This window comes from Drepanopeziza brunnea (genome assembly GCF_022702325.1).
Source record: "Drepanopeziza brunnea f. sp. 'multigermtubi' strain 214-2 chromosome Unknown ctg13, whole genome shotgun sequence".
In the NCBI taxonomy this organism is placed as follows: Eukaryota; Fungi; Ascomycota; class Leotiomycetes; order Helotiales; family Drepanopezizaceae; genus Drepanopeziza; species Drepanopeziza brunnea.
In genome coordinates this window covers 1,239,184-1,253,241 of record NW_027094076.1, presented here as the reverse complement: position 1 = coordinate 1,253,241, position 14,058 = coordinate 1,239,184, and the positions used below count along the sequence as shown (strand labels likewise).

Here is a 14,058-nt window from a genome sequence, read left to right as displayed (position 1 = left end):
TGGTTTTGAGAAGGGGTCTGGGGGGGGGGTTAAGCGAGGCGAGGTAGATAAATAGATGGATGTTATTGTGATTTTTGCGAGGGGAGGGGGGGATGGAGGGGTCGAATGGGGAAATGGGGCATCGGGATTGTTGGAGAGGGGATAAGGGGATATTTATGGGCTATGTGTAAAGAAAATAATATATATATATATATATATATATCCCTTGCGAAGTTTGAAGCAGATCCATCGATACCAGAATGAGAGAGATTTTTTTTGGTCTGTGTGGCTGGGTAGGTAAGGCTTGCAAAAGACTTGGGTCAAGGTGGTTTTCTTGAATACTACCTACCTACTTACTACCTTGTCTCTTTGGTAGCTGCCGCTACGAGGCTTCTGAATCTCGCTGTCGAGAGTCTTCGCTAGGGTTTCTGATATGGTTCGTTCGGAGTTGGCTGGAAGCAGTGGCAAGGACACTCACTCACTCACTTGCTCTTTGTGCGGAGATGACTGGGTCCTACTAGCCTGGCTGGCGGAGAATTCTTGCTACATGTGCTGAAAATGTATGACTGGCACCCAGCTTCCGAGGTACATGTTCGGTTTGATTTACCAATCAAGTTCATTAATGTCCCCTGTGTAACGAAAGCAGTCAGCACCCATGATAGAATTTTCTAGAGGGATCAGGAGTCAGGAAGAAGTTTCCATCCCTAGTTCGACAGCCCGGAGAAAGGATGTGACATCTCCCTTCCTAAAGATTGCTGGATTCTGAACCTACATGGCAAGTCCTCGTCGGCGATCTCTGCACACAAGAAGTAGTCACACAACGATTCGACAGGTTCTGTGAGAGTCAGGACACGCTTATCATCCAGTAAGCTATAAAACGCCTCTCTCATCTGATCGTGAAGGCCATTCTTTGGCTCCCCCAGCTGTCGAATCAACATCGGTAAATTGACTCGAGATGCCAAAGTGCTACTGGCAGCCTCGAGCTCCATCAAAAGTGATTCTGATGTGGTAGTACTGCCCATACGCCGGTCCGAATAGATTTGGCTAAGCATTCTGACAGTAAATTCGGCAACCTTTGCACCGACCTCGGCCCATGCATGGCGGGCAATCTTCCTCAACTTATGGCACTCGATTAAATGATAACCTGGGCTTGAATATGGGCCGACGGCGTAGATGAGGCTCTCTCTGAAGAGCAGTGCGCTTCTGACAGTCGTAGCAAGAGCAAGATACGTGCATGGAAGTTCAATCAAGTCGTAGGCCAGCATTTGACTCCTGAGCATAGCTGCATCCAGTGTGCGTGATACGGCGGGCAGAGCACAGTAATAATCAGCCATCTTGACTAAGTCCTCCAAGTCAGCCGGACCTTCGAGGGAGTATGGCTTGTTGTAGATGGCGCAGAGGAATATCGAAAAGACACCGAGCTCTCTATCGATATTACCGGCGAACGTCGAGATATCAGGCTCATTTTCCTAATTTACGGTCAGCTTTGGAGTTTGGGTTTTGATTACTGGTTGGCGGATTGCGTCGGAGGATAATATGCCAAGATAGTGATGCTAGAGCTAGGACTAGTGACTTGGAAATCTCACCTTTGATTGGCAAGAAACCAGATGCCAGTCCTCATTTTCCTCTCCATCAATGGCCGCAGCCCATTCATATTTGAAATGTGACGTGCTCAAACTTCTGGGGGTACTGGTGTTGCCCAGGATCAAAGGTGAGACAACACCTTGAGCTGTGGCAGTCTTATCGGGTGAGTCCAGGAACTTTCTAAAGAAGGCTGTATTCAGTTTCTTGAAAAAGGCCCATCAGCTATTGCGTATATTGGTGGTTGCTCAGGAATATGAAAGAGGCGGCTTCAGAGATGGGAATAGGAAAGAAAGACTCTCAATACTCACAAGAAGTACCGAATGGACGTGGTATTCTTGACCAAACACTGTAAGCCGAACGTCAGGTTGGTATCCTGGCGTCTCGAACACGATGGGGGGGAGTTTTGGTTCGATCTTCTATCTTTTGTTTGGAGGTTGCCCCATGTTGTCTGATACGAAGCAGCAGAGATTTGTTTTTACTCTGCTTTGAGAGAGTTGTCAAGCAAAGGAAGTGTCGGTACCGATGAAAAGTGTGAATACATGGGGGTACCAATTGTATTCGTGAAGTCTGAAGGGGCTCATCTATTCTGGCTGAGGGAGAGCTATATACTGGTGCCAAGGCAGGCGTCCCTAGTGTAGCAACGTGACCTGGTGCCTACATTTCCATACGGCAAAGAGAATTGTTTTCGAAGCCAAAGAAGCAAAGAGAATTGCGCTCGAGAAAGAAGGAAAGAGAATCGATCAGGAGAACAAAAGCAAGGCACCCGAGCCGCGTGACCTGGTGCCTGCATTCCCACAGGCAGGAAGGTCTGTAGAATAAAGATGTTTGGCCAAACGGACGCTAGCGTGCACTGCGAAACGAGTTCGGCAAAGGGATTTTATGAGTGAATCTGGCTGATCAGGCCATGCTCACTTTTAATATTTTGCTCGGAAGCTCTGATACGTAATCTGGAGTCGATAAAGAAGTGTCAGGGTTTGTATTTTGATCGGGTACATTTGTTTTTCTTGATACTATGCACCCTATCGGAAGGAGAAGCGAGTAAGTACTTATATATTGTCAAAAGCTCGGTCCGATTACATCGTTTTCGAACTATATTCGTGGGTGTTGGGGCCCGTCTGGTTCAAAGCCATTTTGTACAAACTGGCCCAATTTGTACAAGTTGAAAGGGTGTTTAGAGTTTGGTTCAGACTCAAAATCGATTTTACAAACTGAGTTATATACGAAGCATATCCCCTAACATGTCCACCCCTCGTAGTAATTAATCCAAACCTTTATCCTGCGTGTCTGAATCCACTCCTCACCACCAACGTTCCCAGATATTATCCCTCTCTCTATCTAGTCTAGATTTCGAAATCAATAGTATCGAAACTCAATGCTCGTGATTTACTCACCCCTTCGCTTCTCCCTCCTCGCTTCTCTCCACCCCCACACACACACACAAAAAAAAAAAATTATATCTACTCTATAGAAGCCGTTCCCCCGTCCCCTTTCATCAACTGCGAGGAATGGCATGGTGGTTTAGTGGCTATGAGCCGCTGGCCGCTTCCAAGTACACCTGTTGATAACGAAAAACCTATTCAATTAGGTTTGTAAACTGGAACCTCATACCATCATACCTATGAATTGAGCTTCCACTTGAGTTTTGCTGAAATTCTGAATATGGTTTTTTTTTTCTTTTTTTGGGGGAGGGGGGGGGATGGTTATTGTTGTTGTTGTATTTATTAATATCGGGCGGGTCCTGCCGCCTAGGACCTCCTATGGGGTACGGCGACGTGCTAAGTAGATGAACTAATTACATACAAAGTACTATCCAATCCAAAGTAAGATCCACGTTAGGGAAAAGCTCTTTTTCAGAGAGCTCCGAGTCTCTGATCCCGCGGTATCGCATAATCTTAATAACCCCCTAAAAACCGAGTCATACAAACTGTTTCGCCTACCAACTTCAATAGGTTTGAACCGGATGGACCCTAAGCATGGTAGTAAGTGTTCTCATACTCCAAGTAACTCCGAAATTTTGGAGTTGAATTGATTTGATTTAATCTCGCCACCACTACGGAAGTCCACCCTACGTTCCGTCTCTCCACGAACAACTGAGCATTTCTTACTTCAACCCAAGCCCAGAAGATACCCTGGAATAGACGTCAGCACCAGAACCACTCCATCCAAGGTAAGAACCTAGAACATACTCATCGCGGATGCCTCCCAGGATCCCAGAGCCGCCACCAGGCTTCTTGGTAGCAAAATCTGGTACAGAATCCGAGACGGAAGTGGTGTTCTACGCAGCATATATATGCATGATCAGCAAAGAGGTCCTCACGTACACCAGCGACCATCACAGTGGCAGGAGAAGAAGGTATCTATCTGCGTAGTGCGTACCATCTTCTTCGAGGGATCCTGAGGCGCATCAGAGTCCGCAGGCGTCTTCTCAGTGCCGGCGCCTCCTCGCTGAACAGCGCCGCTTCCGCTTTGACTGTTGGTATCGTTGGTGAAAGTATCCGTTGGTTTTTGCTTATCGGCAGAAGACATCTTGACGTCGAAAGTTTGTTTGGATGTGAGTGATGATGTTATGGAACGGGGTAAAAGGAGAAAGTGGGTGTTGGAGAAGGGGAGGTGTTGAAATATCAATGACGACAGGAGTTGCTCGGCTGATTGTTGGGTGATGTCAAAGGGACTGTGTTTACAATGGTGACTAATCAGGGGGAGGGGCTAACAATTAGCGAGCTGTAAACATTGGCACGTGATAAATTCAGGGGTGGATTTGTATGACGTATCAACGGTTTTGCGTTGCACCACAGCTCACGGGATTCATATTAGGATCACGCCGTTTGTATCTTTCGCAGGCTCTTCAAAATTTAAGTAAATTGGCTACAAAACTTCAAATCACTCATCGCGAACTGTATCTCGGCAGTATCCAACGTTGATTGCCGATAGAATGACCACCACCTGGATGAACCTCTGGGTTGCTCTCCTCTTAGGACTCTTCACCTCCTTCTTCTACGGCTATTTCACGACCAGCTCACCCCATTGCTCTGTCTCTGTCTCAAAAACAGCGTCCGAGTCCAACAGCTCCGACCAAGTCCCTGGCACTCGAACCGACCTGACAGCCCTCCAACAACACGTGCTCTTCTGGGACCGCGACAGCGACGCCATCATCTACCCTCACGATGTCTACACCGGCTTCCGAGAGATCGGATTCTCCATCCCCTTCTCCCTCACAGCGCTCCTGATCCCCGTCTTTTTCTCCTACCCGACCCGCCTCGGCCACAGCTACATTCCCGACCCCCTGTTCCGGATCTACGTCGACGACATCCACAAGGCCAAACACGGCTCCGATGCGGGCGTCTACGATCTGAAGGGCAACTTAAGGGCTGAGGCGTTCGATGAAATGTTTGCGGAATTCGATCCGGCAGGCACGGGCGGGTTGCACGCGAAGGATCTGTGGAGGATGGTGGGGCGGAATCGGGTGGCCGCTGATGTTGCTGGATGGAGCTTTGCCGCTATGGAATGGGGGACGACGTGGCTCCTGTTGCAGCGGGATAGGAGGGTGTGGAAGGAGGATTTGAGAGAGTGTTATGACGGGACGCTCTTCTGGAGGCTGAAAAGGGTGAATGAAGAGGGCAGTGAGTCGGGATTGGGTTATGGAGTGAAGGAATTCTGGCACGATGCATCAAATCTACTTCGAATTGAAAAGAATGTAGATTGATCGAGAACGGATAGTTTGTCTTCTGTTAGTCAGACAAAGGAATGACTTCAATCCTTTGCAAGGTGTGTGCATAACGTACCTTTTCCAGCAATTTCTGATGCCCGGAAAAGCTATCTTGAATGCATTGAAGAATGTAGTGGCTTAAGCTGCCCACATAGAGTGCGTCAAGGCCTTCATCTTCTCAGACTTCGCGTGCCATACGTCACCAATCTGTTTCGTTGATATCCCCTGATACAGCATCTTAGTTGCCAATAGTCTACCAGTTCACCCTGGAAATACTCACAAGGAAGGTCCTCATCCTCAATTTGTGCGCACAAAAAATGATTTTGCAACCCTTGATCCCAGTTTCCGGCCCGATACTTCCCTCCATTCTTACCGGCCAGATTGAGATTATTTACCAATAGATCGTCGATGTACGGAGCATTTATGGAAATTTCGTAGCGGAGTCGGAAGAAATACGAAGGTTGGAGCGAAAAAGCTTCCTTAACTACCTCCAATATCTCCGTGGTAATGTTGTCCAGTTGAATTGCTTTTGATCCTCTCTGCTTTTGAACGAGCCCACAAATAACACCATGAGCGGCATTCATGGCTAAGATGGAGACCATGCCATGCGCACATTTTGCGATCATTCGGAAATGACGATCCGGAATTTGGTGGAATATAGGTTCGTGGTGGGGGCCGACGACCCAGATCAAGCATTCCCGGAATAACAGTGCATTGTGAACTTAGCAGCAGCGACAATTAGTTATTTTGAATAGAACTGAATGTCTACAGCGAGTAGAGAATTGTTGATCAATGCGCTATCCAATGTTCGAGATAGGCTCCGGAGTGTGCAATAGTAATCGGCCAGAGCAACAGCTTTAAGCAGTTCTCGATGACCATTGATCATATATGGCTGGCTGTAGATTGCGCAGAGGATTATTTCAAAAGGCCCTGATCTCGATCGCAGGGTCTTCAGTAAAAAGATTTGGGTCCCTGGGTTCCTTCTTTAAAAGTGATTAGTAACTCTGTTCCCAGTTCCTCATGAGGGCAGTGAATAAGTGAGCCAAGGGCAATCATTGGCTCGTAGGGACTTACCTTGGAGCTCTTGCAGACCAAATGCCATTCTTTCTCTCCATCGACAACCGAAACCCAGTCGTACTTGATGCTTTCTCCCTTCATCACATCACAGGCTCCCTTGCTGACCTCATCGGCAGAGTCGAGAAAATTGCAGAAGAAAGTGCTGTGAAACTTACGCAAGTCCGAATGGACGAGGAATTCTTGATCGAAGACCACGATGCGAGGGTCGAGCTGGAAGTCGGGTGCAACGAAGACGACAGGAAACGTGGTATCATAGTGGTGTCCGATCCTCTGTTTCTTGTCGATCCTCTGTTTCTTTACTGCTCGTTGTGACAGTGGCATCTTGATAATTGCGCACACAACGGGTGGTAAGATTATTTGGGAAGAGGAGTTGCTATTATAAGAACTAATGCTCTCAAATTGAGTTTGTAAGTATACCTATAGTTGAGGTCATCGAGCTTTGCTAAATCGAGGAAGGCAACTCTATTGCATATCTATGTGCATTTACACTGGCAGGAGCCACCGCTGGGCCAGATTAGCGATTAGTATGATTTAGCATGTCGCGTCCAGTCTATAGATGAATGTCTATACCGAGACTGAAACGCATAACTCAGAATATTAATCCGTACAAGCGCTGCTTGCGTGAAGTATTTTTCTTCTTTTTTTTCTTGGCAGAATGGTCACAATTTGTTCCACAGAAGCCCTTTAAAGAGTCCTAGTCAACTAGCTTTCCAGAACAAAAGCGAGCTTTGATATCTCCAAATGGAGTTTATTTGCTGAAACCGTGAGTGTTGACCCATGGATCAAAGGCTTCCTAGTCTGTCTTCATGCGGTCCCCTAGACATACTCGGTCAGTATTGAACATTGAGTAGTTGCTTTGATAGTTATGAAGAGACTACTTACAAGGAACCTTGCTCATCTGGGGGACCAAGCCCTCCTGTTTCGAATTTGACACACGTGTGAGATATTGGCCGAGATTGTAGATGAGAAATTGATCGATGAAAGTTCGCGATGGCGTCGAATCAGGAAAGAGAATACTTGACATTTTCTGAATTATGAACTGGAATACTTCTTAGTTGAAGAATTCTGTAAGAGTGCGAGCTGAATCCGGTAGGCAATGGGCTGCGTTCGGTGTTAGAGGTACCTCGTCCTTTATCATATACAATTGATTCGCCCATCAGAGATTTTGAGCAGGCAAGCGGGCAATGAAGTTACTAGTGAAATCATTGTTCAAGTCATCCTCGGCAAAAAACAAACAAAATCAAAAGTGTACATAGGAAAGCAAACCTTCGCAAAGGACAAAGCTATATCGCTTGCGAAGCAATAGCCCTGGTGACATCTCACTTGAAAGTCATCAGGCCATCACCATTGCCTCGCACGATCGGGGTCATATGGTAAAAAACTCCATTGCAGAATTTGATTCTCTGCATAATACAAAGCCAAACCCGCCGTTCGTGTTCTGTTCCCCATGCCCCCGCCCAAATAAATACAAACATTCTGATGCCTGCCGTCTATGCCACCCAAATCCTCTTCAAGGCCTCCGTAACACCAACATCGTTTGTTTCAAACTCGTACAGGCCGACTCCACACAAGACCGTGCCAGCTCTCAACGTCCACCAAGCCAGCTTTCGGGTCTTGGGCAGACGGTGTGTGGGAATATAGTCGATTATGCAAGCTTCGAAACCGATGTGCGAGTGGATAAGTATTGAGCCGCAGAGGATGGCGTCCATGGTTGGATTCAACGATCCGGACGCAAATGGAGCTATCGTGAGGGGGATGAGACCGACTGAGACCAGGCGCTCAAAGGTCCAGTGGTAAGAGCCGTGTGATGGATTCGCGGGGGGCACGGGGGCTGGGTCGTTTGCTGGAATTCATTTCGATGCGATTAGCAGCTGTTGTCAAGTTCAAACGGCAACCGAGCAGGCTGGCATACCAGTTCCTTGAATGACCTCTGTTGTGGTGAATTAGCAAGTGTTCCACGGGGATACACAGGTTGATATGCCTACGGGGGAGAGGGGGGAGAATTGCCCGTCTGCCACTTGCGTGGAAAGCTGCTACTCGCATGGACACTGGGAGCGCATTGCGGGAGACAATCGAGGACGTCTTGTTGATGTTGATGGTGGGGGAATTGGTGGAGAGCTTCGTAGAAAAGGCGCGCTTTGTAGCCGCGGAGAGGCAAGTCTTTGGTAACATCGCGGATCGTGTAATTGAGGCCATCTTGACTGTCAGATCGGTGGGTGATATTCTTGAGGGAAGGTTCATGTTCAGGTCCAACCTCTAAAAGCCCCGGCTGTCTCGTCGGACACCCTCGGCAGAGAGGCGAGTGTGGAAACCTCAGGCAGCCGATTTCCCGACTTTCTTACGAAAACTATCGGGGGCAACATCATTGGCTGAAATCCACAAGCTTCAAGAAATCACATCGCCAGCTCCTTCACGACATATTTGAAGAAGACAAATCCTTTCTTCAACACCTCCTATCTCCCAACCTACCCAATTCCATGGCGTCCCGGCGGTTAGCTCTCAACCTCACCAAGGGGCTGCGCAACCGCGCTCCCCTCAACACAGTCTCGCAATTGAAGAGAGGATACGCCAGCCCGGTCGTGAAAAATGGCGTGAAGACCGAGTCGACCACACTGTCCAACGGACTGACGGTAAGGGTGACGGGAGGGCGAAATCTCTATCTGCAACTGCTGATCGAGGATAGATTGCCACCGAGCACTCGCCGTGGGCCCAGACGTCGACTGTCGGGGTATGGATTGATGCTGGATCTAGGGCAGAGACAGACAAGACGAACGGCACCGCCCACTTCTTGGAGCATCTTGCCTTCAAGGTACCACTCGATATATACCCCCATGGAGCAGAGGCAGGAACTGATGGTGGAACAGGGTACCAGCAACCGGACGCAACAGCAATTGGAGCTGGAGATAGAGAACATGGGTGGCCACTTGAACGCCTACACATCCGTATGTTGGAATCATCCGGAACAGCGTGGCAGGAGCTAATATACATCACAGCGCGAGAATACTGTCTACTACGCAAAGGCCTTCAATTCCGATGTCCCCGCGACAGTCAACATCCTTTCCGATATCCTCCTAAACTCCAAGCTCGAGACCTCGGCCATCAACCGGGAACGCGATGTTATCCTGCGGGAGTCAGAAGAGGTTGACAAGCAATTGGAGGAAGTTGTCTTTGACCACCTACATGCGACTGCTTTCCAAGGCCAACCTCTAGGACGTACCATCCTCGGCCCAGCCGAGAACATCCAAACCATTTCCCGAGACGACCTGACCAACTACATCAAGACCAACTACACTGCCGATCGTATGGTCCTGGTTGGTGCTGGTGGCATCCCTCACGCGCAACTCGTTGAGCTTGCCGAGAAGAACTTTTCCACTCTTGCGACGGCGCCTTACACAAGTTCCGCCGCATCGGTTGCTGCAGCCCAAAAGAAAAAGCCAGAATTCGTAGGCTCTGAGGTCCGGATCCGTGATGACACTATCCCGACTGCCAACATCGCCATCGCTGTGGAGGGTGTCAGCTGGAAGGATGATGATTACTTCACTGCTCTTGTCACCCAAGCAATCGTCGGAAATTGGGACAAGGCTATGGGTAATGCTCCTCACATGGGCAGCAAGCTCAGCGGTTTCATCCACAAGAACGACCTGGCCAACAGCTTCATGAGCTTTTCCACAAGCTACAGCGACACTGGGTAAGGACTCTGCACGTTTTGAATGTTCTTGAGCTAAATGGCATAGACTCTGGGGTATCTACCTTGTCACTGACAAGCTGACCACTATTGACGACCTTGTCCACTTCACACTTCGCGAATGGTCTCGCCTCTCCTATAACGTTACCGAGGCTGAAGTTGAGCGCGCCAAGGCTCAGCTGAAGGCATCCATCCTCCTGTCTCTTGACGGCACCACGGCAGTCGCGGAAGACATTGGACGCCAAATCATCACTACCGGCCGCCGCATGGGACCCGAGGAGATTGAGCGCGTTATCGGAGCCATCACGGAGAAGGACGTTATGGATTTTGCGCAAAGGAAGCTTTGGGATCAGGACATTGCTGTCAGCGCGGTCGGCAGCATCGAGGGTCTGCTGGATTACAACAGAATCAGAAATGACATGTCGAGAAACGCGTAGAGGTTAGATTTGGGGAGTGAATAGCGGGAGAGGGTTTAGAGTGTATAATGCGAGATGGGCGCAACGCACCTGTACACTATACAAAGTCAAAAACGTTTTCTATTTTCTATTTCTGTCATTTTTGGGAGCTACAAGCGAGCGGCGCAGACCGTTGAAGTGGCTAGAGGAGCTTATTTGCGGTCACAACGTATTTTCTACGAGCTACAGTTCTGGACAGTTTCAGTTAGCTCTGTACAATTCAGTTTTATACGCAGGCTGAAGTCAATGCCGATATTGCATTCATTTTCCAAGTGACCTAGGTACATACCTACATGCGGGTGGTATATACATAGACTATACACAGACATTCCATTTCAGAGGCTTATATTAGCATTTCATTAACTAACAACATAGAATCAGATATTATGACCTCTCCCTTCACCCTTCTCCCCTCCTCTCCCCCTCAAAAACGCATCGATTCAAGCAAGCGAGATCCCTCCCTCTCCCTCTCCAACCTCAATCCAAACTTACCACCCCTCAACAACCTTCAACCTCAACCTCATCCCGTTCTTCGGCTTCGACGTGATAACGCCCGCCGGCACCGGCACCTCGGCGGGATCAGCCATGGCGATATCGAAGCGGCCACAGAAGACAGCCAGCAGGGCCTTCAACTCGCTCCGGGCGAAGCGCTCCCCGATGCAGCTGCGCGGGCCGTGCAGGAAGGTCAGGTTGGCGTAGTTGCTCGCGACGCCGCCGTGGTTGTTCAGCCGGCCCGTGTCGGCGTCGATCCAGCGCTCGGGCGCGAAGTCGCCGGCAGTCGGGCCCCAGAGATGCGGCGAGCGGTTCACGCCCCAGGGCGTGAGGAAGACGCGCGTGCCCTGCGGCACGAACTGCGTGCCGATGTGGGTTGGGCGCACGGCGATTCGCATCGTTGTTGGGACGGTGGGGTAGAGGCGGATTACTTCGGAGGTGATGCCGTGGAGGTAGGGCAGATTTTCGAGGATCTAGGGAGGGAGGGGGAGGGGGTAGATGTTAGTTGAGGGATTGGTGGGGATGAGGAAGAAGGGGAGGGGGGGAGGAGATGGTACTTACGGATGCTGTGTCGATGGAGGGGTCCCAGGGTTCAGAGGGTGAGGGAAGGGCAGCGCGAATTTCCTCGCGGAGCTTGCTTTGGACGGAGGGATTAATGGCGAGGAGGTGCGTTGCCCATGTAAAGGCCGACGATGTGGTTTCGTGGCTGGGAGGTTTAGCGAGGTTCTCTCTTGTGATATGATACAATGCTTACCCGGCAGCGATAAACGTCAACAGTTGGTCGATGAGCATCTCGTCCGAGAAGTTGTTGGACTGGATCAACAGAGACAAGATGTTCACCGTCTGCTCCTTGTTGTCCGCAGCCAACGCTGCCTTCTTATCCGCCAGCAGTTGCTGGCACGCGCCTCTCAGCGCTCCCATGGTTTTCGACAACGTCTCATTCAGCTTCCACGGCAGCATCTTGACGAACCGAGGGGAGGTCATCAGGTTGGCGCCGAAGAACATCGCTTTCTCGGCCGTCGGCTCCAAGATCTCCTCGTAGTTGGCCACCAGCTCGTCGTCGGTGTTATGCAGCGAGTTGAAGTCGCGTCCCAGACCTGCCACGCCAATGATGTCCATCGTGACCTTGTTCGCCCAGTGGTTGACCTCCACCACGCCAGTCGGGTTTCCCGACGATTTCTCGCCAGCCACCGGCTCGGGGTGGTTTTTGATCTCGGCCGTGATCTCGTCCGCCATCTCGCGCGCCTTCTTCCAGAAGAGCGGGATCAGCTCTTTGATATGACGGAAGCTGAATGCCGGAGCGACGTTCTTGCGCTGGAATTTGTGCATGTCGCCTTCGACTATGATCAAGCCATCGCCGAGGATGATGCGCAGGAAGTTGCGCAATTCTGTGGGCTTCTCAAAGTCGTAGCTCTTGTGGACGAGAACTTCTGCGAGGGAAGAGGGTTCGGTGCAGAGGAGATTATCGGTGCCGAAGATTCCTGGGAAACTGATGAGACCTTCGTTTGGGATATCTACGATCCACTTGAGGAAGAGCTCTCCGATTTCTCTCCTTGTAATTAGTTGTTTGGGGCCAAGTCCGGGGATGATGCCAGACTATCGAGTTGTGAGCAGAGTTCAGTGGGTAGGTATAGAATGGACAGTGTGGGCAAACCTTTGGCTGAGGGAGATGCCGCAACGGGCTTGCGAAGTTGGGGTATATGAACAATTTCCAGATCGTCCATGATCCGAAGACTACCGCTGCTGTGAGGAGAAAGAATGTCGTGAGTTTAATCCCCGGGAAGAGGTCAGGGAGGAAAGTAGCTTTGAGCATGCAGATCGCAGCCGACGTCAACGTCAACAGCAAGGGAGTAGGTGGAGCCATCGCGAGGGATGTTTGCGCAGCAATAGGTAATCGAGATACAGAAATGGAAGCAGATGAAAGGATACTGAAGGCCAAACCAAAAGTATGTATATATATATAAAGAGTTGCACTACCGATCCACAAGACGCGGTCTGCCACCGAAGTCAGCGGCTGGCAGCGCTCGCATGCCAGCTTGTCACCGTTTCCATGGCTTTAGTTTCGTCTCAGCCTTGGATTTGCAATGTGTACTGGTTCTCTATCCCTGATCTGGACTGGTATCGTATTGCGTTGCGAGGGAAGTTTCGCGGCCGTCAAACATCCTGATTGCGGGGTTATTGGTTCAGACAGAGGCAGTGACAGCGAAAGAATAGATCGCATTGCTTGCCGAGATGGATCCATGCTTGGGCTGGAGCTCTTTCGCTATTTCCATAACAACACCTGTTATATTACGAATATGTATTACCACGATGAGTTGTCCACTAATGGAGAGCCGATGGAGAGCCGAGGTTCGTTCATGCATGGATGGTGTAGTCCACGTCTCACCTCGGTAATGTATTTATAGTCGAAGCGAGACGCTAGCCTTGCGGTGGGAAGTCTATTGAGACGACATCGAGCCGGAAAGCCGAACAAACAGGAAACATCAGATGAGTCTGAGGACCTTTGCAATAACTACCTATTTACCCTTCAATATTTCTACCTATATATCATGGCATGTTATCGTCTCTTTCTTTACTACCGTTCTCCCTGCCCCCCCCCCCCCCCGGCTCAACAGTCCTCCGCCAATAATCCTCAAAATATGACCCATCGCGGGCGAAACCTGGCACAGGAACTTAATTACCGGTCAAATCGAGCACTTATGCCATTTTCAGCACGAATGTCAATTAAGCTCCCGTTCCAGTGCAAGCTCTAGGCCAACCACAAGTCTCGAGCCACTAGAGGATGCAAGCGCTATAAGCTTTTAGCTGACTTAAACCTCGGGCCATCAGTACAATCCGTAGCAATTCAGAGGCCAGACGGGTCCGCATCTAGAATTTTCTACGGCAATTTCGAATACGAAAATCCGTCAATAATCTATTGTGACTGGAATAACGACCTCGTGACCCTTCTTCGCTCACCTGGCAGAGATCATTGTCAAAAGGTAAATCAAGACCGCTGTCCTCTAGTCAATCTCATGGTTGAGAGTCCTTGAACGCTGTCCTTGGTGATTCTTTCCAGCGAGTTCATGTTGTATCGCTAC

At 49.7% G+C, this 14,058-nt stretch overlaps 6 protein-coding genes across 6 annotated transcripts; 2 read left to right on the top strand and 4 right to left on the bottom strand.

Moving 5' to 3' along the window:
- Window positions 1-361: 361 nt before the first annotated feature.
- L3040_007479 (uncharacterized protein) lies at window positions 362-1,633 on the bottom strand (the record flags this gene model as incomplete). Its single annotated transcript, XM_066154880.1, has 2 exons — window positions 362-398; window positions 1,566-1,633. The coding sequence occupies 2 exons, from the start codon at window positions 1,631-1,633 to the stop codon at window positions 362-364; spliced, it is 105 nt and encodes a 34-aa protein (XP_066010768.1).
- A 2,031-nt stretch (window positions 1,634-3,664) lies between these two features.
- On the bottom strand, window positions 3,665-4,089 carry L3040_007478 (uncharacterized protein; the record flags this gene model as incomplete). Its single annotated transcript, XM_066154879.1, has 3 exons — window positions 3,665-3,692; window positions 3,750-3,838; window positions 3,940-4,089. The coding sequence occupies 3 exons, from the start codon at window positions 4,087-4,089 to the stop codon at window positions 3,665-3,667; spliced, it is 267 nt and encodes an 88-aa protein (XP_066010767.1).
- A 406-nt stretch (window positions 4,090-4,495) lies between these two features.
- L3040_007477 (uncharacterized protein) lies at window positions 4,496-5,266 on the top strand (the record flags this gene model as incomplete). Its single annotated transcript, XM_007291318.2, has 1 exon — window positions 4,496-5,266. One exon carries the CDS (start codon window positions 4,496-4,498, stop codon window positions 5,264-5,266), a length of 771 nt encoding a protein of 256 aa, XP_007291380.2.
- A 923-nt stretch (window positions 5,267-6,189) lies between these two features.
- L3040_007476 (uncharacterized protein) lies at window positions 6,190-6,667 on the bottom strand (the record flags this gene model as incomplete). The annotated part of the gene is made up of 2 exons (XM_066154878.1): window positions 6,190-6,252; window positions 6,344-6,667. 2 exons carry the CDS (start codon window positions 6,665-6,667, stop codon window positions 6,190-6,192), a joined length of 387 nt encoding a protein of 128 aa, XP_066010766.1.
- A 1,169-nt stretch (window positions 6,668-7,836) lies between these two features.
- L3040_007475 (uncharacterized protein) lies at window positions 7,837-8,542 on the bottom strand (the record flags this gene model as incomplete). Its single annotated transcript, XM_007291320.1, has 3 exons — window positions 7,837-8,189; window positions 8,259-8,276; window positions 8,332-8,542. 3 exons carry the CDS (start codon window positions 8,540-8,542, stop codon window positions 7,837-7,839), a joined length of 582 nt encoding a protein of 193 aa, XP_007291382.1.
- A 281-nt stretch (window positions 8,543-8,823) lies between these two features.
- On the top strand, window positions 8,824-10,468 carry L3040_007474 (uncharacterized protein; the record flags this gene model as incomplete). The annotated part of the gene is made up of 5 exons (XM_007291321.1): window positions 8,824-8,976; window positions 9,030-9,155; window positions 9,211-9,288; window positions 9,340-10,034; window positions 10,081-10,468. 5 exons carry the CDS (start codon window positions 8,824-8,826, stop codon window positions 10,466-10,468), a joined length of 1,440 nt encoding a protein of 479 aa, XP_007291383.1.
- Between the last annotated feature and the right edge of the window lie 3,590 nt (window positions 10,469-14,058).